General features: G+C 31.2%; 1 protein-coding gene across 1 annotated transcript in view; it reads left to right on the forward strand.

Annotated features, from left to right (window-relative positions):
- Nucleotides 1-22,357, forward strand: part of SI (sucrase-isomaltase) — a 64,304-nt gene that overhangs the window by 15,788 nt on the left and 26,159 nt on the right. The window contains exons 7-15 of the mRNA XM_049775578.1: nt 6,566-6,769; nt 9,529-9,683; nt 11,297-11,465; nt 14,487-14,583; nt 14,682-14,794; nt 14,881-15,006; nt 16,490-16,618; nt 19,324-19,386; nt 22,170-22,286. Coding sequence (XP_049631535.1) covers nt 6,566-6,769; nt 9,529-9,683; nt 11,297-11,465; nt 14,487-14,583; nt 14,682-14,794; nt 14,881-15,006; nt 16,490-16,618; nt 19,324-19,386; nt 22,170-22,286 — 1,173 coding nt within the window. The remainder of the gene's footprint in view (nt 1-6,565; nt 6,770-9,528; nt 9,684-11,296; nt 11,466-14,486; nt 14,584-14,681; nt 14,795-14,880; nt 15,007-16,489; nt 16,619-19,323; nt 19,387-22,169; nt 22,287-22,357) is intronic.

Genomic DNA, 22,357 nt, shown 5'->3' on the forward strand with positions numbered 1-22,357 from the left:
ACAATATTATTCTAGCATCCGTAATAAGAGTGATGCTGATTACATCAATATATATTTAAATTTAACAATAATTTTTATATAATAATAAAGAGTGATGAGGGTCAGAAAAAACTGTGAAAGAGACACTAGATCAACTTGGTAATTTTCTAAATCTATTTATATTTATGGTTCTGTTGGTATTCAATTTCAGACTTTTAGAATTAGTACTATTGTATCCTCTGAGTGAAGTATTATTTTGGCTGAGATCACAAAAAGCTTAAAAATATTAGTAGGTTAGACAATTCTTTTTTTTTTTCTTAAGAAAAAAAGAAAAGAAAGGGGAAAATTCTAGATAACAAGTTGGTCTCCTATGACATCAATATTACATAGTTATTATTATTTTCACAATGTCTCTTTCTCTCTCTCTTTTTTTATTTTTTTTGGGGGGGTCACACTCGGCAACGCTCAGGGGTTACACTTGGTTCTGCACTTCAGAAGTGCTCCTGGCATGCTTGGGGGACCATATGGGATGCAGGAATTCGAACTGGGGTCTGTCTGGGTTTGGCCGCATGCAAGGTAAATACCCTACTCTGTGCTATTGTTCTGGCCCCATTTTGTATTATTTTCTATTTTTTTGGGGGGATTTTTACATTCTCAAGAGTGTATTACAATCTTTTTTGCATGAATATATTTGCATCCCAGGGAAAGAGCTGAAGGACGAAAGAAATCCTGACTTAATTATCTTACATCTTTTTCTTCTTTAAGACTATCAGATACAAATTCTGCAAAAGGGACAGGAAAATGCAAATAGGCATATTGTTTCTCTTGATGATTAAATAATTGAACCAAAAAATGAGACGAATAGATATTGGAAAGCAAATCCTTAAAGTGAAAATATATCACTCGTTCTCTTCAATGTTAGCTCTCTCTCTTTCACTCTCTCTCTCTCAAATAGTGTCAGAAGGAACCTTCCACAATATAGTAATAATCAGAGCCAAAGATTAAAAAATAGAGTGGATAAGGCATTATTACTTGCATGGGAATTACATAGTTTTGATACCTGGCACACTATGATTTCAGTTCCTCAAATTCTACAAAAAAATAATACATGAGTGCAGATGCTAGAGCAATCCCTAAACATGACTGGGAATGGCCAGAAAAATACAAGATGTAATAACAATATATAAACAAACTCAATACCACTTACTGTGGTAAAAATGAAAACAACTTTTTGTGTGATGAAAATTTATTCATTAAGATAAGAACATAAACTGTCTCCACTTTTGCTCAATAGAGTACTAAAGTACTAATAGTACTAGAAGTAATCACAATTAGTTAAGAAAAAAAGTAAAGGATCCCAAATCGGAGAATAAAATTTGATTTATCACTATTTGTTCTGAGTATAGTTACCCCAAATAAGGATTATATGGCAGTTCAATTCTGAGATTAGTGAGAAACCTGAATACTGTAATTCCATTGGGGGTTGTTGGGTCAGACATTCCTACCAGTGGTTGAGAGTTTGATTTTTCATAATATCCCCACCAATACAGATTCTCCTCATATTTTTGATATGTGACATTCTCAATTAAGTAAAATGTTATCTTATAGTTTTATTGATTTGGATTTCCTTAATAAAAAATTGTTGGCCCTCCTGTGGTCTTACTCAGAAAATTGTGTCTTAATTTTCTCTCCTCATTTTTATGGAGATTTTAGCTTTTTTTCCCTCTTTATGTGAAATTTATATACCATGGATAGTCACCCTTTTTAGTTTAATGTACTTGCATTTGTTTAGTTTTTATTCAATAGTCTTTGCCAATGGAATCCTAACACTAAGACTCATCTCTGAGATCTAGGTCTTGGAACATTCTACCCATATTTTCATCATTATACTTTATTGATTCATGACTAATCTCAAATAGGCCAAATGCTCTGACCTATTTTGAATTGATTTTTGTGTAAAGTGTGAGGTATGTGTCCAATTTCAATTTCTTACAGGTGGTTATCCAACTTTCTCAACATAATTTGTTGACGACAATGGCTTTCATTCATTTCATTTCATCCATTCAATTCTGTCAAAATTATGTGACTCTGCATATCTATTCTACAACTTAGTTATTTAATTCTGATTTATTTTTTAGAGTCTTTCTTTTTTTCTAGTATCATTCAGTTTTGATCACTCTGGCTTTGTTGTAAAGGTAAAAGTTAATAAGATACCTCCACTTTTCCTTTCATTTTTTTCTTTCTTTCTTTTTTTTTTTTTGGTTTATGGTTTGGCTACTTGGGCTTTTTTTTATTAATTCCACAAAAACTATATACTTGACTAGTCATTGAAAGTCATTGAAAAATGTTTTCTAAATGTTGACAGAGATTGCACTGAATCTATCTAATAGTTTAAGTAGGATGGTGGTCATTTTAACATTATTGATTCTTCCGATTCACAAGGATGAAATATTTTAAGAAAAATCCTAATGTGCCTTTTGCATAGTGCTGATCTCAGCAAGAATATTTCAGTATTTAAACATTAAAAGTAGTATTTGCACCGTATAGTGGTTCCTATCTTGAGGAATATTCCTTCAGCAGATTTTATTGAAGATTTTTATTTTTTTATTTTTATTTTTATTATTGTGTATTGGATCTTGTCAAAAGAATTTTTATGCTTCAATTTATATGATTATGTTATTTTTATCTTTTACTAATCTTGTGCATGATGTTATTTGATTTGTTTTTTTCTTTTTTTTTATTCTTTTTTTATTATATATTTTATTTAAACACCTTGATTATATACATGACTGTGTTTGGGTTTCAGTCATGTAAAGAACACCACCCATCACCAGTGCAACGTTCCCATCACCAATGTCCCAAATCTCCCTTCTCCCCATCGGACCCCCACCTGTACTCTAGACAGGCTTTCCATTTCCCTCATACATTCTCATTATTAGGACAGTTCAAAATGTAGTTATTTCTCTAACTAAACTCATCACTCTTTGTGGTGAGATCCTGGGATGGATTTCAATTGATCATGATATATTTTCTTATGTCCTTTAAGATTAAGTTTGTCAAGGTTTCGTGGAGGATTTTTGAATCAATGTTTTATCAAAGAGATTGATCTGAAAATTTCTTTTTTTGGGGGGTAATATATCTGTTAACTTTGATATCAATGTAATGTCTGTTTCATTGAGAGTATTATGATAGTTCCTATTTCTTTGATATTTTATAGGAGCTTAAATATCAACAGTAGTAAATATTCTCTTAAGATTTGATAAAACTTTTATGCAAATCAACCTGTGTCAGGACATTTTATTCATTAATAGATTCTTAATTACTAATTCATTTTCTTTGCACTTAATTTGCCTTTTCAGGCTTTCTACTTTCATTCATTTAGCAGCAGGTTGTTCAGTCTTCAGATGTTAAAAGTTTTTTTATTTTATTTATTATTTTTATTAAATTTTTTTTGCTTTTCGGGCCACATCCGTTTGATACTCAGGGGTTATTCCTGGCTAAGCGCTCAGAAATTGTCCCTGGCTTGTGGGGACCATATGGGACGCCAGGGGATCGAACTACAGTCCTTCCTTGGCTAGAGCTCACAAGGCAGACACCTTACCTCTAGTGCCACCTTGCCTGCCCCTCCTTTTATATTTTTAATGGTTAATTTATGTCTCTGTGGCATTGTGGTTTGATGGGATGCTTGGTCTGATTCTTTTTTTTTTTTTGTAAATTTATAAGTTAGGCTCATGTCCTAAAATGTGATCTCTCCTGAAGAATGTTCTATGCACACTTGAGAACGTGTACTGGTTTTCTAAGAATGCACTGTCCTGTGTAAATCTATTAGTCCTAGATCATTTAGTTTCTCATTTAGGCTTCTTCTGTCTTTATTGACGTTCTGTCTAGTGCAACTAATTAGTGGTGACAGTGGTGTGCTGAAGTGTCCCACTATTGTTTCCATCCATGTGACTTCCTAGGTTTATGAACAAAAGCCTTACAAACTGCTTTGGTGTTTATTTGGTAATTATGTGTTGATAGGAGTTAGTACTTCAAGATCTATTATTCCATTGGTTAATATTAGTATCCATCCTTGTATCTAATTAGTTATTTAAATTAAATGCAATTTGGTCTGATTAAGTATGACTGTCCCCATTTTTTATACTGAATTGTATAATTGTTTTCCATTCATTTACTCTCAGCCTGTTACTATCCTGTAATATTTTTGTTTCTTGTGAGCAGCAAATGGATGGATTTTTGATCCTGATCATTTTATATTTTTGTCCTCTTTATGGAAAAGTTTAGTTCATGATTTTGTTTCAGGAATATTCATATGCATGATTGTGTTGTCATTTTACTATGAAATCTGTTGCTTATACAATTAACCATTTGGTTTAGGTAAATTGTTTTTTCAGTATTTCATTTAGTGCAGTTTTGTATCACAGATGTCACCACATTTATTTTTTTTCTGAGAAAAATTTTATCTCTCCCTACCATCTACCAGAGATTTGCAGGGTAGAAGGCTATAATTTGAAAATTTCTTTCAACTCGCAATTTGAATTTGTAAGTTGAATATGTCAGTAATGTGAATATTTCATTCCATTCTTGTTTTTATTTTTGGGTTACACCTGGCAGCGCTCTGGGGTCACTCCTGGCTTTTACACTCAGAAATTGCTCCTGGCAAGCTCAGGAGACCATATGGGATGCCAGGATTCGAACCACCGTCCTTCTGATGCAAGGCAAACGCCTTACCTCCATGCTATCTCTCCAGCCCCTTCATTCCATTCTTATTGCATGTACCATTTCACATGAGAGATTTACTTCATAAATGAGTGTTTTACTTTATATTTAAGGTTTTCTCTTAGTTACTTTAAGAAGCGTGTCTCTCTCTGGCTTTAGCCTTTCACTAACATCTCTATTACATTACTATTACTATAACATTATATTAGAAATGGATAAATCAATGTAATTACATAACTATTATACTCTATTACATTACATACTATTGTATGCCTTGGTACTGTTCTGACTGATTCTATTTTGTTTGTTACATTCTACCCTCTTGAATTTCCACTGCTGCCTCCATCCAGAGTAGGGACGTTTTCAGATAATATCTCTCCCATCAATTGATGGTTCATTTTCCCATTCCTCACCTTCTGGTATTTGTATAATTCAGGGATTAGATTCTCAATTTTGGGTTCACTAGCCTAAATGGACATAATTAATATGTGCCATAGAGATGAAAAAATATCATATAAATAAGAGGAACACTTACCTTGATATTATTTGATTGATTTTCTTTGAGTCTCTTGGCTCGTGGGTACATGGGTAACTCTTGAATGATGGAAAATATTTTCAGCTATTATCTTTTCTACTAATAATTTTTTCTCATTTTTTTGTCTCTGATATGTTCATGAGACTCAAAGATTGTGACTATTGCTGTTATCCATTCAATAATTTGATTTTCTTTAAAGCTTAATTTTCTTTTTTTTTTTTTTTACTTGCTGGTTTGTACAAAATACAAGATCACTGATGCTGTCTTTAACATTCTAAATTCAGTTGTCATGACATGTTAAGTCACTCCTATCTCTTTCAATCCCATTTCAATATACTTTTGAATATTTGCCATTAGTTTTTCTTTGAGTTGATTGAACTTTTCCTACAGAGCTTCCTGTATTATCATGAAGATTGTTACTCTGAGGTTCTTTTTTTCTTTGTTTTTGGGCCACTTCTAGTGGTGCTCAGGAACTACTCCTGACTCTGCACTCAAAGATCACTCCTGCCAGGCCCAGGGATTCCAAGATCTAAATAGGAATATATGAGATTCCAGGATCTAACACAGGTCAGCGGTTTGCAAGGCAAGCTCCCTACCCACTGTGTTATCGCTCAGACCCTCTGAAGTCCTTCATGAATGGTATCGGAATCCCCTGAACTTCAGTTTTCTTGTGGTACCTTATGAAGCTAATCTCCTTGAATTTTTGCATTTTTTCATATTTCATGGATGGTAATTTCAGATGAAGGGGTTAGCATATGAAATCTTAGTAGTTTCTGTGGCCTGAGATGGGGTGGTGGGCATATTGGACCAGATAGATAAGTAAACCAGATAGATAGGTAGACCAGATCGATAGGGAGGAGTGGTCAATCGTTTGCTACAGACCTGCAGAGAAAGATAAGTCCAGGAAGTGTTGTTCATCCAGATCCTGCTGTTGGGAGGAAGTAGAATTTAGCAATGCAAAGAAGATGCGATGCAAAGGTTCCATAATTTAAAAGGGGGAGGAGTACTTGTGGCAGATTGGGTGTATAGTAAATACTGATGTTTTTTCTATTGATATAAAAAGGTGTGAAGTAGAGCTGTGTGATTCAAGAAAGTAGTACCAAATTACTCGGGGGCATGCGTACTTTCGATTTGTATCCTTAACGAACATGTTTCTAGATGGAAACCAGCAATGAGGTTGTGCCACTCTCCTCCAGCTATTACACAAACCATTCTAACAGCTTAGATTCAAAATGCCTATCTTAGCTTTTAGAGTTAAATACTAATATGCTTATGTTTCCTAAAAACAAAAATATATTCTGTGTATTTTTCGCTGTTTTTGTATTTTTTTAGAATTCTGCAGCAGAAGGACCTAGGTGTTACTTTCCTAAACAATACAACTCTTACTTAATCAATTCAACTAAATATTCATCAATGGGTATAACAGTTGACCTCCAGTTGAATACAGCAACTGCAAGAATAAAGATGCCTTCTAATCCTATCTCAGTTCTTCGTTTGGAGGTGAAATATCATAAAAATGATATGCTGCAGTTTAAGGTATGCTTAATATAAATGACTGTATTAATGAATGTCTCAGATCAATATCTCAAAGTAAGATATATGGAGGCTAGAGAGAATACAGTGGGTAGAGAATTTCTCTTTCATGTGTCCCAATGGGGTTCCATTTCCAGAATCCCTTATGGTTACCCATGACCCAGCAGGAAAAATCTCTAAGCACAGAGCCAGGAATAAGCCCGAAACATCATCAGATGTGGTCCATAAAACAAACAAGAAAGATATATTTTAACAAATTAGGTTTTTGGATTTTTAAGGTAATAATGTGAATGGATTTTGATGTTTTGTTTATTACTAATGAATCTTGGTTTTTATAAGACTCATAATTAGGTTCTCATTTTTTAATTTTGTGGATAAATATACAATAGTAATTCTTTTTAAATATATTAAAATTACTGTTAGTAAGCCACTTACAATTGGACATTTTTTATTTTCTCTAAATTAAACAAATAAAAATTAACACAGGAGATGTTTATTTTCAACAAGTGATGTGCACTTTTTGGACAATGTTATATGAAATATAAAATATAATAAAGTTTAAGTTACAGAAGTGTTTTTTTACACTAAGTTTTTTTAAAACTTAAATATTCCAGGTGTCTATTTTTAAAATGATTGATATAAGAAATATTAGCAAAATGGTTCAATATAAAATTATATCCAAATGAAAAAATTCCCTACAAGTAAACGTATATCAATGCTAGTAATGCTAATACTAATGTAACCATGTTACCTAAACTATAATTTAATAAACTTTATCCTGTAGTATTTGCCAAATTGAGACTAGAGCTGTAAATTTCACTAGTAAAAATAATATTAAGGAAATAATCAAAGCAATGAAAAATCATATTAAATCTAACATTTGGTATGAACAATTATTTGTTATAATCAGAAAATAGTAATGACATTCAATAATTCTTAACCAAATTCATACATTCAGTTATCATTATATCTCATTTTATTTACCTAAAGTTACTTTTCTATTATTTAATTTGCTATTGCATTAAATTTTATTAATTTCATCATTAGAAATTAGCCTGGGTATATACTACATTCATTTATAATATATTTATATTCTTATATGTCATAAATATCTTATATTCTCCCATAAATTTAATTATTTGACCATAAAACTGATCTTGACATGATTTATCCACCTCTCCACCATCTTCACATGTAATAATAACTAATTGGCCTTAGACATCTAATACTTTAATAAATTTTACTATTGTGTTTGCTTTCTGTATATGTCACATATGAATGAAATCATGATGTTTGTATTTTTTACTATTTTACTGAGCATAAAAAACTAGATCCATTCATGTGCTGCTACAAGATTTCTTTTTTCATATATATGCATATAGCTTACTGTTGTATGGAACATTGTGTTAAAATTTACAAAACTAATTTCTAAGTTCATCTGAAAAAAGGAAACATGAAAATTATAATAATAAAAAATTAGAGTCTTCTCATTGAAACATTAAAATAATGTTTAACTACAACTGAATAACCTGACATTTTCTTGAGACAGATGGGATATATAGAAGGTATATAAATAGATCCTAACTACATAGAAATAATCAAATTTACCCTCTTCTTGTCTTAAGTATATTAGAAAACTTTCAAAGACAAATTCAAGGGCATGAATACCACCGATAAAAATATAATTGCCTATTAAACATATTAGTATCAGTAAGCGCATATATACATAAAAATTAAAATTGTTACAGAATATCACATATATGATAATAAATAAAAGATTACTAAAAAGTCATAGCAAAAGAAAAATGCAAATGTTAAAATAAAACTAAATAATTAAAATAAACTAAATAACTGAAATAGCAGTAGGGTTGTTTTTGGGAGTGGTAAAGCACAAACTGGCTGTGTTCAGGGAATTCTCCTAGATCGGGATTCAGGAATGATTACTCCTGGCTGGCTCAGGGGACCATATATACTACCTGGGACTAAATCTGGAATGATTACATGCAAAACAAGTATTTCTCTGGCCCCCAAAAATGTTTTTAAAACATAGGAAACCTAATTTAGGTAACCATGTTAACTTTTATCAGTAAAGTAATTAACAAAATTTTAAATAATCATTTTCACTTTTATCTAAAGTAATATTAGAGTACAGTTTTGATGAGATTACTAATTAGCTTATTCATTAAAGGTAACAGCATAATGATTGGTAATTTTATTACATTCTGCTATATAATCTAATTTCTAAACAATATTTTAGGGAAATAAAAAAACTAAGGAAATAGATAAACATAGCCTGAGTTAGCACTTATAGTGGTATCATATGAATAAAATATTTTAAAAGCTATATTTAATCATATGGTAGAATATTTATTTCTAAATATTTAAAATAATTTTTCTGGGGCCGGAGATATAGCATGAGGTAAGGCATTTGCCTTTCATACAGAAGGACGGTGTTTTGAATCCTGGCATCCCATATGGTCCCCTGTGCCTGCCAGGGGCGATTTCTGAGCATAGAACCAAGAGTAACCCCTGAGCACTGCCGAGTGTGACCCAAAAACCATAAAAAAAAAATTAAAAAAAAACTTTTCTTACATAAGTTAAACTATGTTAAGTCAATATTATATACATGTTATATAAATATATAGATTCAGGAATGAGTCGATAAAGATTTAAATTTATATTAAAATTATCGCAGATTATTTACATTTCAGAATATGTAAGCAATACTTGAAAGCATTAAGTATATAACTTTTTGGTGATAGATTTATGATCCCAAAAATAAGAGATATGAAGTTCCAATACCGATGGATATTCCAACTACTCCTACAAGTACATATGAAAATAGACTTTATGATGTTAACATCAAGGAAAATCCTTTTGGCATCCAGATTCGACGGAGAAGTACAGGAAGAGTAATGTAAGTGATTGCTTAAGTTGATATGAGAAAAATTTTATAGACTATAACTTTTATAGCCATTTCTGTTTAATAGTATTAAAAAATTTGACCTTTTTACATTATCTGGCTTGAACTGTTAATACATTCCAGGCACTAGGAATAAGGATTGGTCTTAAAGATCATTTACACTTTAAAACTCTTAAATTTATTATTAAATTTTAGACAAAATTAAGCTATGAAGATTGGCAAAGAATAGAGATTAAATTTTATTTTGTAAATACTTTATAACTGTTGGAAATGGTCCTGATATCTGATGTTGCTAATATCATCTTTTGATATAAGCTCTGATAAAATAATTAAAATATATTAAGTATATTCTATGAGAATTTTAAAGTAATGTTGCTAAAGGACTACAAATTATGACATATAAAAACAAACTTTCATGTAATATAAATTTGTTACTTTAGTTTTTATAAGATATTATCGACAGGTTTTTAGGTTTTATTAGAATCCAAACTGAAGATAATATACTGTGCTTTTATATAAATGTTAAAATATTTTTTCCAAAGCATAAGTTGCCATGTAAAAAAATCTTGGTATGAAGCTATTATTTATAGTTTAAGGAAATAATATTTACTGGTAAAACATTTTCAAAAGTAATTTATATAAAATATTTTAATACGAGGTAAACCAATTATCTTTTGGTTGGAGAACTCCAGTTGAAAATCAAATCAATCAGCAAAAAAAAAGACAAAATTAAATCAATCAGAAATATTGAAAAAAATGGTCCATTATTAACCAAAAATAGTAATGCCATTTAGTGATGATAATAAGAAAGTGGACTTACTTGGGAGACCAGAAATAGAAATTTACTATTTTAAAAAATTCTACTCTAGTATACATTTAGGATAAGAAAGGAGTGATTACTGAGAAAATTGATATATATCATATATCCAAGATTAAGTCCTTAACACTACTAATTGGGCAAATAAATAGGTCTAGTAGTCTCAGAACACATTACATATAGATTTCTTCATAAACACCATGTTTTAAGTAAAAGAAATAAAAATGATTAGCAGTATCTATTATATATCTATTATTTTCTCAAGGTGATAGGAAAATTTAGAATGTCTAGACTCTGAAGGGGTCCTCAAACTTTTTAAACAGGGGGCCAGTTCACTGTCCCTCAGACCATTGGAGGGTCTGACTATAGTAAAAACAAAACTTATGAACGAATTCTTACGCACACTGCATATATCTTATTTTGCAATGAAGAAACAAAAGAGATACAAATACAATATGTGGCCCGCGGGCCATAGTTTTAGGACCACTGGTCTAGAGTATATATTAGTTCTGTTATAATATTTTTAGTTCCAAATTAATTTTATTTTACAATAGTTGCATGTCTAAAGATAAAATATTTATAATATTCTTTATTACATTAGTGATGTCAAAAATTCATAAATATATCATAGTTTAAGTAACAAAGAGAAAAATATATTGTAATAATTTTCTTTTGGATAGAATGTATATTGAAGAAAAATACTAATTTTTAGATAATCTAAGTTTAATCATTAATTCTGATATACTTTGCATATATTTACAGAAATATAATTTTTTCTTCTCTTTTTTAGTTGGGACTCATGTCTACCTGGGTTTACTTTTAATGATCAGTTCATTCAAATATCTACTCGTCTGCCATCAGAATATGTATATGGCTTTGGTGAAGTGGAACACACACAGTTTAAGCGGGATCTAAACTGGCATACTTGGGGAATGTTCACCAGGGACCAACCCCCTGGTGTAAGTGACACCTTCTAAGGCATCTATGAGCATGATTAGAATTCAAACCACTTAATTGCAGGCTTGTACTTTAGTATTAAAGAAATGTCAAATGATATAGAGATCTAGAAAATCTATATATGTTTTCTTAACAAACAGACATAATGAAATAAATTATAGGAGAAAACAGAGGAGTCATTGACACTAGTGAAAAGGAGGATGTTACTCAATTCCTTAATCCTTTTAACTATATAGAACAGATCCTTACTAAACATTTTTACTCTCAGATTTTCTTTTAAACAGCTAGATTTTATATATTGTTTCTTTCTCCTGATAATGTAGAGCTGCAGTTGTACAATTTTGAGGGTATATTGGTAATCATATATGTAAGAAATGTTTTAATATCTTGTTACCTTGATGCATTTATTCTATTAAGGGGACACATTTAATGAATATTGAACACAAACTATCAATTACAATTAATTTCAGCATATCATAATTTTTCTTATAAAAATATAGTTCATTGCATTGTTAATTTGTGAATTATACCTTAATGTTTTACTCAGTAGGAGATTATTAATATGTATTCTGCGGAGTCTAAAGGTTGCCAAAGCAGTAGAGGCCCAAGGTTGCCAGGGCCCAGTGCTGCAAGGATCGTAGGGGCTCTGTGGGGCCCAACTTCAGAGTGGGGCTAAAAGTCCATCTAGGGATGCCAACATGTAACAAATGCCCACCTGAGACTGAGAGAGAAAAAATGAGAAAAACAAGTATCCTTTTTATTTCTCCTGGAGTATGACTGAGGCCTGCTATTGCCACCAGGGAGTTTCGGGGGAAGAGGGAATCCATCTGCCAGAGGTGGCCCTTCGAGGCCTGGGTTCAAAGAAGAAAGAGAAATGGATACTTAAAAAGCAGGTAGCATCTCTTCGATGCTTTATCTCTGCCCACCTACCCGCAGACCAGCAGGCATTGCTCTATCCTAAGCCTCCCTACCACAAAGCTCCAAGTTTTTCCTTTTTTACTTGATATGACAAGGGTGTGTGTCCAAGGGTCTTGTCCATGAGCTTGACCAGATTCAACTGTCATTCAGTAGGCTTATCCAAGGGTCATATCCAAGTCCAACTGCCATATATCAACAAATTCTGTTATAACCACTTTGTATTTTAGTTACTCAATAATTTTGTATTATAATAGTTAAAATAGGTTGCAAACGTTTTTAATTTAAGCTCATTTTAATGAGTACATTTTACCAAAATTAATTTTATTAAAATTATTCAGTTTTGTTGTTCTGGCAGTGAGAATACAGGATAGGCTTTTCCCTCACATGTGCTCTATTGGGTGAGAACCTAACTTGACCCTGGCACATATACGGTCCCCTGAGCACAATGAATTGATCTCCTCCTGAGCACAAGGCCTGAGATAGCCTGTGAGCATCATTAGATTTCTACCTCCAACCCCTAACAAAGTTCAACATTGGATTGAAAAGTACAGTTTTTAAACCTGCATTAGATAAGGCAACCCCAGAACCCCATCAACCTATGGTACTCTAAGCAATCTGAGAAACAACCTCGAAGATCCCTAAGCATAGCCAGGTGTGAGCTAAACCTCCACCAAATTAATAAAAAAGAAAACAAATCCTTGGGGCCCGGAGTGGTAGTTTAGTGATAGCGCATTTGCCTTGCTTGCTGCTGACCCAGGACGATGCAAGTTCTGTCCTAGGCATCTCATATAAATCCCTGAGCCAGGAGCTATTTCTGAAGGCAGAGCTAGGAGTAATCCCTGAGAGATGGTGGGTGTGGTCAAAAAAAAAAAAAAAGAAAGAAAAGAAAAAGAAAACAAATCCCACATTATATAATAATTCAACATTAATTTTTGACATTTGACTTTATTTGACTTTTTAATGTCTTTATTTAATCACCTTGATTACAAACATGATTATGATTGGATTTCAGTCATGTAAAAAAATGACATTTTGATATACTAGGTTAATGTTATTCTGATCCTCATTATATAATTTTACATGGTTGCCATTTAAGTTTGAGTCAAATATGTCATCATATTATAAAATTTACAAGTTATTTAATTAATTTGAATATAGAATTTATATTATGCAAAATGAAAAGAAATGCCAAAGTATATATAACTAACTTAATATAAAATAATATTCTCTGCTATACAAACAAGATACTATTCAATATATTTGAAATATTATAGAACTGCATTATTGCATACTCATCAATTTGAATTTTTACAAAAAATTAAAACATGTAACTTTTAATCAACTACACTAATATTAGTGCTTAATTTCATCAATTGTGACAATATTTGTGTGAATCACTTTTATATTATATCATTATTAATCATATTATACTTATATAATAGTATATAATATATCACCTTCTTTACAGAATAAGGCTATTTATATTAGACTCAATGTGAATATGAATATAATGGGGTTTGAGGCCACACCCAGAAGTGCTTAGAGGAAATTCTTTGCATTCTGGGGTGTCCCTGGCAATATTTAGGAGACCATGTGTGTTGCCAGCTATTCTAACTGTGCCAAGCTGATGCAAGATATTATTGGCTCTGTGTGTTTATATTTTAATTTTAAATTTAAACTTTATTTTAAAATATTTAGACACCAGAATTAACACAGTTGTCTACAATAGAGTTTTAGACATACAATGTTCCCATGTCCAATTTCATTGATACATGATCTCATCCCTTCTTCAGTGACCCCAAGTGTTTTTCTTACCCAACAACCTCATTTATTGACAGATATATTTTTAATTTAATTATTGTAGTATGTACTCAATGTTTTTAGTGGTGCTGGATTAAGCAACTCAATATATTCATACTTTAAAACAGTAATAGTTTCACAGTGAAGAAACCATTTTCTAATAGAAGTGTCTATTTTATTCAAATATAGTTGATGTGTGCAAATAAGGACCAATTAAATTTCTAGGTTAGATATTATAATGAATTTTAATATTGACAAAATTAATATGTTATTACTTACATATATTTTATTTATTTAATTTTTAGTATAAACTTAATTCTTATGGATTCCAGCCTTATCATATGGCTCTAGAAGATGAGGAAAATGCACATGCAGTTCTTCTACTTAATAGCAATGCAATGGGTAAAACAATCATTTGTGAATTTCTCCGATTGTATGTGACACTTTATTAAAATGCCTATTTGTAGATAAAAAAACTTAATCATATTTTTATTTCTTAGATGTTACATTTCAACCAACTCCTGCTCTTACTTACCGCACAATTGGAGGAATCTTGGACTTTTATATGTTTTTAGGTCCAACTCCAGAAGTTGCAACCAAACAATACCATGAAGTATGTCTACATCTTTAAAAATGTAAGATTTTCTTTATAGTTTACAATAATTCTCTCAATTAAAAAATGGATTTTTTCTTTTAAAGGTAATTGGCCGGCCAGTCATGCCACCTTACTGGGCTTTGGGATTTCAGTTATGTCGTTATGGGTATAAAAACACTTCAGAGATTAAACAATTATATGAGGAGATGGTATCTGCTCAGATCCCTTATGTAAGTATACCTCATTTTGAAGACTGTTAATATGACATATATAAAATGATAACTAAACACATTAATTTAAATATTTTAAATTATGATAATGATCATTATAAATTTGATAATGAACATTATAAAAATGATAATGATCATTAATTTGAGTAGCATACATTATATATAAGATCTTTTTTTTTTTTGGTTTTTTTTTTTTTTTGGTTTTTGGGTCACACCCGGCAGTGCTCAGGGGTTATTCCTGGCTCCAGGCTCAGAAATTGCTCCTGGCAGGCACCGGGGACCATATGGGCACCGGGATTTGAACTGATGACCTCCTGCATGAAAGGTAAACGCCTTACCTCCATGCTATCTCTCCGGCCCATATATATAAGATCTTTGATAGCAAGGCCAGTATTACAAAGCAATGGTGAAAACATTGGGAAGGAATAGGAGAACTATGATTGACACAGAGAGCAGAGGAAGGTTGGGTGTTTTTATGGTAGTGAAGGTACAGTAACACTGTTCATCAAAACTATTAAAATTAGGGGCCAGAGTGATAGCACAGCAGTAGGGCATTTGCCTTGCACATGGCTGACCCAGACAGACCTCAGTTGGATTCCTGGCTTCCCATATGGTCCCCCCAAGCCAGGAGCGATTTCGGAGAGCATAGTCAAGAGTAACCACTGAGTGTCACTGGGTGTGGCCCCCCAAACCAATATATATATATATATATATATATATATATATATATATATATATATGTATATATATATATCAATACTACTGTAATCAATTTACCTAAACTACTATAAAAGAAAAGGTTTTTTTATTTTTCTCTACACAAAACAAAGACTGTGTTATACAAAACTAATTTGAAGAATAAGAACTTATTTATAAAACAATTTACAGAATACAATCCTATATATAGTTTTCAAATACAATATTATAAAAATTAATTGCAATTATTACCAATATAGCTATAGGCATACCAAACTTTATTAACAAAATAAAATCCTTATTCCTACCTTTGCTATATAAATAAAACTCATTTTGATAACACTTTTAAACAGAAATTAAGCCAGTGCATATTAACAAAAGTAGTACCAAATTTGTTTTTTAGTTTTACTGATAAAACTTCTCATTATTTAGCTAGGGTATCCTGAAAAAATTATTTGATAACTAAGACAAAATTTAAAAATGATAAATTACTAATAATTGTATACCTTTGTTCCTGTAAAGCAGTAGAACTATTTAAAATTATAGGTTTCTTCAATTTAGCAACAAATATTTTATACTATAAAATTCCAAATTTCTACTTAATACAATGCTTAAGCTCATAAGACTTTCATGGGTCTGAATTTATGTTCATTTAAAAAATTTTAAAATAAAGTTACTGATTTTGTAAACTACATCAGAATTACTAAATAAGTTTTTGACTAACAAAACACTTTAATCACACTTTTTGATTCTTACCACCACTAACATAATTCTTATCTATTTTTAGGATGTGCAATATACAGACATTGATTATATGGAAAGGCAATTAGACTTTACAATTGGTAAAGAATTCCAAGACCTTCCTGAATTTGTTGATAAAATAAGAAGTGAAGGAATGAAATATATTATTATTCTGGTTAGTATTTATGTGTCATATTAATCATATTTTGTTGGTTTTATCAATCTATACCTCCCTCAAAATGAGGGTGAGAACTTTCTTCCAAATGACTTTATAATTACTAATTTCATTTTCTAATGTGTTACTTAGTTTATTTAACATGATTTTATTTACATGTACTGTCACTAAATTGCTTTTAAAATTCATTGGCCTTAGAAATTTAAAATTAAAACTAGGAGCCAAAGGCAGAATATTTTCATCAAATGCCATGATTATAGTTAATATAGATTCAAATTAGATTATCTATTCAAATATAATTCCAAATCATACAAGTTCTTATACTTGTCCTGTTGAAAAATCTACCTTCAAGTTAGTGATTCTGTGATAAGTTTTGTGATTATATTATAGAAAGTAAATGAGGCATCCCACAATTCTAGTAGAGGAAGCAAAACAAATAAAATCACCAGTATGATAGCTTGAAATCATATGGTATTTTAACTTCCTACTAAGAAAGAGAGTGGACCATCTCACCAGACCCATGCTGTTATATATGTACTTGTCAGTACATCAGTATATATGAGTTTGCAATATGAAGATAATGTACTAAAAAAAATTATAATGCTCCATTACAGAAACTCAAATGGTAATGCTCTTAAATACATGTTAATTTGGTGTTTTTTTTATTTTAATTTTAGGATCCAGCGATTTCAGGAAATGAAACACAAGATTATCAAACATTTCAAAGAGGAATAGAGAAAGATGTTTTTGTCAAATGGCCTGACACTCAGGATATTTGTTGGGCAAAGGTATCAAGCTAATATCTTGAGATAAAATAAATATAAAATGGTATTTCAGTTAAAGACTCACTAATTAAAATCATAAAATATATTTCCAAAGGAAATAGAAAAGGTAGAACATATAAAATTCACAATTAAAATTAACAAAAGCTACATACTTTATGATTTCAATTCAAATTACTATAAACAATAAAAAGCATCACAGAAATTATGTCCAAATGCCATCTGTTCAATTTGGTTGTTTCTTTTTTTCTTTTCTTTTTCTTTCTTTCTTTTTTTTTTGCTTCATTGCCAGCATTACTCGGAAATTCTTTCTGACTGTGCTCTGGAAGTTGCTTCTAACAGTGATTGGGAAACAGGCCTGCTATGCATTGAATCTGGGTCTAATCGAGTTATTTCTTTGAACCTTTACTAATTTTAAAATGCCTTTTTTTTCATTCATAAGCACTTTTGTTTTATTTGTTATGTATTGAGTTATTACATACACATACATTACATATAAACTATTTTATTTATGAGTATAACACTAAAATAATAAACTATCTGATTATGTATAAGCTTTGTGGTAAAATTTTTGCTTCTTCAAAATATGTCACTCCTCACACAGCCACAAATAAAAGATCAGTATAGTATTCCTTCAACAAAATCCATATTCTCTAAGGTTTAAAAATGTCATGCTTATTACAAAAATAATTGCTAATAATTTTAAACTGCAAGAGATATATATTGATCTTAAAATTATTCATTAATAAAATAAGTACTTTAAGCTATGCATATTTTTTACTTGAATAAATAATATAATTCACTTTATTTTAAAAATGCTACTAAGATTAGAGTATATTAATATAACATTGAAAAGAACCTAATTGTTTATATATAAAATATAAAAAATCAATAAAAAACAACCCACAATAAATAAATAATTAAATACAATGTTGATTTTTTAAAAATCTTGACCAAAAATATAACGTTAGTGAGAAATATATAAATTAAAAATAATTTTTAAATTAGATAAAGGTATTGTGTCAATACTAATATGCTAATTTTGTTCATTATACAGTGAATATTATAAGATCTTACACATTAGAAGAAACAGCAGAAATTCTCGATATAATTTTGCAAGTTTATATAAGTCCTGATATATGTCTATACATATATTTGTAGTTCTATTGGAGTAGTCTAAAAATTTTAATGGGTCAATCCTTGTAGGACATGGGAGAGTACAAGAATTGCTGGTATAAACCCAGATTGAACATGTACAAAACAAAAGAATTTCCTGTTTGTACTCTTTCTCTCTTTCCATCTAATATTTTCAAAATAAAAAGATACAAAGCAAAAATATAATTAAAAAGAGTAAAAATAATACATCAGAAGAGATAATCAATATAGGAAACACATTTTATCTATAAAACTATTTCCTATTATTTTATATTATGTATTATATAAATAATAATAAATAATATTTGTATTATTTTATGTTTATATATATGTAAATATATTTTAAGATTTAAATCTCTCCCATATTTTTCTTTGAGGGTCACACTTCTAGCAAGCACAGGGGACCATATAGGATGTTGGTGTCAAACCTGTGTAGGCTGCTTGAACCTGGGTTGACCACACGCAAGGCAAATGCCCTACGTGCTGTACTATCACTCCAGCCTCTAATAATTGATTTTTAAAAAATAATTCATGCCATAAATATTGACATTTTTGATAAAATTAAAATGGTTAATGACACTTGCTTACAATTATGTACATATATTGATATACCTACATCAAACTACAAATTTGAGAGACTACAAAGAAATTACTCATCTCAGAAGCTTGAGTTATTATTATGTTATAGAACTATGATACTTTACTTAAGCATTGTTGTAACATAGTGAATTTATTTAAAATGTTTTCTCATTTCTCCTCTCTTTGTAGGTCTGGCCAGATTTACCCAATATAACCATAGATGACAGCCTAACTGACGATGAAGCAGTCAATGTAATTTTTATATTAATTAAAGAGAAAAGCTCAGCTCTTGGATTTAATGCTAACTTTGGTGGAGGGAGAAGACCCAAGGGTCCTATTCGTGACTTTCAGCAAACTTTACCAGCAGTTCAATTCCAGGAGTTGAGGGGGTAGTTTGAGACCTGCAACACTGGGGATTAATCAGTTATCTTAGAAACACTCAAAGCAATCCAGGGTATTATAAGAAGGGGCTCTGGGAAACAATCCAGAACAATCCTATGATACTTGCAGATTCATGTAGTGGCAAAAACAAAGAAAGTAAGCTGCATGCAAAGTATGCTCTTCAACCCTGGTCTAATCTCTGCAATTCACCTCAATGTTAATTTAGACTATGAGTAAATATTAATATTTTCCTTTAAAAGTGGATGCCCTCAAAACTAGACAGGTAGTACAAGAATTAAAGTTTTTGTTTTATATGCTGCCAACACTGTTTCAATGTCCAGCACCAACAAAGTATACTCTGAACAATACCACTGGGAGTGATCCCTGAACATTTCCAGCTGTGCATTCCCAGAAAAACAATTAAAAATTGGATTGAGGGGCCAGAGCCATGGCGCATGTGGTAGGGCGTTTACCTTGCACATGCTAACCTAGGATTGACCACGGACCAGTGTCCCATATGGTTCCCAAGCCAGGGGTGATTTCTGAGTGCATAGCCAGGAGTAACCCCTGAGCGTCACTGGGTATGGCCCAACAAACCAAAAAGGAAAAAAGTGGATGGAAGTTTTTTAAAATTCTCCATTTTAAACCCCTAAATAAGTAAATTATTGATTTTTCTGCATCCCAACATATCAGCTACCATCAAGCAATTTTATTTTCTCTATAATACTATTTTCATTTTTTAATTTTATTTTATTATAGAAAGATGTATTTGGGGCAGCGTGAGTAGCCAATCAGTGCTCAAGAGACCCACAGATCATTCATTGTAAATCTCTGTCAACAGGAACCTTGGTTTAATGTGTGAGTTCATGCATTCAGTGATGGTTGGACCCTAAAGTTTTGAGGATTACAGAAACCATCCTAATAGTGCCCAGAGACCTCCAGACTACACTCAGGAGTGCATCTAACAATTTTAGAGGAATATGTATAGTTTGGGTTGAACTAAGTAAGATTGGCTGAGTGCAAGTTTTGCACTTTAGAACCTGGACTATCTATCTGGCCTCTTTGATAAGAATACTTAATTATGACATTTACCCTTATATATATCTATATGTATATACATATGTATACATATATCTATATACGTATATATATACTTATAGATATAGATATATGTATACATATGTATATAGATATATAGATATAGATATATACATGTATATACATATATATGTATATAGATATATAGATATAGATATATATCTTGTTTGTCATATATTAGATCTTGGGACAGTGAATGTGGTACCTGGTACCAAAAGCAGATGAGCCAAAAGCAAGGCAAAAACCTTACTTACTGTGATATATAGATTGTGCTTGTATATATATATATACATATATATATATGTATATATATATATATATATTTGGTTTTTGGGTCACACCTGGCAGTGCTTAGGGGTTACTCCTGGCTCTACACTCAGAAATCGCTCCTGGCAGGCTCGGAGACCATATGGGATACCAGAATTCTAACCAATGACCTTCTGCATGAAAGGCAAATGCCTTATCTCCATGCTATCTCTCCGGCCCCTTGTGCTTGTATATTTAAAAGTCTTCTGTTCACAATGTTCTTAAAATATACCCATAAAAATAGTTGTGCAAAAAATTGTAATGCATTCTTAGCATATGAAAGTAAAATGCAACATATTTTAAGCAACTGTTTTTCTCATTAGATAATTCATAGACTTGGAAGTTCTAATTTGTAATTATAAAAAGTTATTAAGTCAAACCTCTGGGGCCAGAGAGGTGGCGCTAGAGGTAAGGTGTCTGCCTTGCAAGCGCTAGCCAAGGAAGGACCACTGTTCGATCCCCCGATGTCCCATATGGTTCCCCCAAACCAGGGGCAATTTCTGAGCGCTTAGTAACACCTGAGCATCAAACGTATGTGGCCCAAAAAACCAAAAAAAAAAAAAGTTATGAAGTCTTCTTGGTAAATAATGGAGTAAATCTTTGCAGTATGAGAGATTGTGAAGCAGTTGGGTTAGGTGCTAAGAGAATATTTTAGTTCTAGAATAGCAGAAAATAGGTGACATTTAATTTTATCAGTTAAATGGCTAAACTAAGGTGCTCTTTTTTTCATGATTCACAAAGATAAACATATGGACGAAATATATTTTCTATCTGTAAATGAATATCTCAAATTATTCCTATAGTTTCATTTTAAGGGAAATTAACTGGGGTTTGGAAATTGTAGACAACTCCTGGCTGTGCTCAGAGTTTTTTTCTAGTTCTATGCTGGGCCAATCATATGCAGTTCTAAAGATCAGATGAGTAGTAGTCAGGCATTGTATAAGGCAATTTTCTTTCTTTTCTATTTCTCTGGCCCCTGACTTGTTTTTTTTATAATCAAAAGGACACAGAGTTATTTTTTCTTTCTCTGTATATGTCTCTCAACTTTAGTTCCCACTAACTTTGGGGCCACTAGACAGAAATTAAAAAAACATATTTTCTAGTAATTAAAGATGAGGTCACTTGTCTTCCTTTAAAGTGAATCTTAGTCATTATGGTGCACAAGTTGTGAGTGTTGTAGATTAATACATGGTATAATCAAATATGAACTCTTAAGATTTTTCACATTTGTATTGATTTTGTTTTCATAGGTTTCCAGAGCTCATGTAGCTTTTCCCGATTTCTTAAAGAATTCTACAGCAGAGTGGTGGGCAACAGAAATTGAAAACTTTTATAATACAAATATGAAGTTTGATGGCTTGTGGATTGTGAGTGAATTTGGGGCAATCTATCTTTTATGTTATTTACTAGGTAGTGACTATATGAATTAAAAAATATT

The sequence above is a fragment of the Suncus etruscus genome, chromosome 6 (genome assembly GCF_024139225.1).
Source record: "Suncus etruscus isolate mSunEtr1 chromosome 6, mSunEtr1.pri.cur, whole genome shotgun sequence".
In the NCBI taxonomy this organism is placed as follows: domain Eukaryota; kingdom Metazoa; phylum Chordata; class Mammalia; order Eulipotyphla; family Soricidae; genus Suncus; species Suncus etruscus.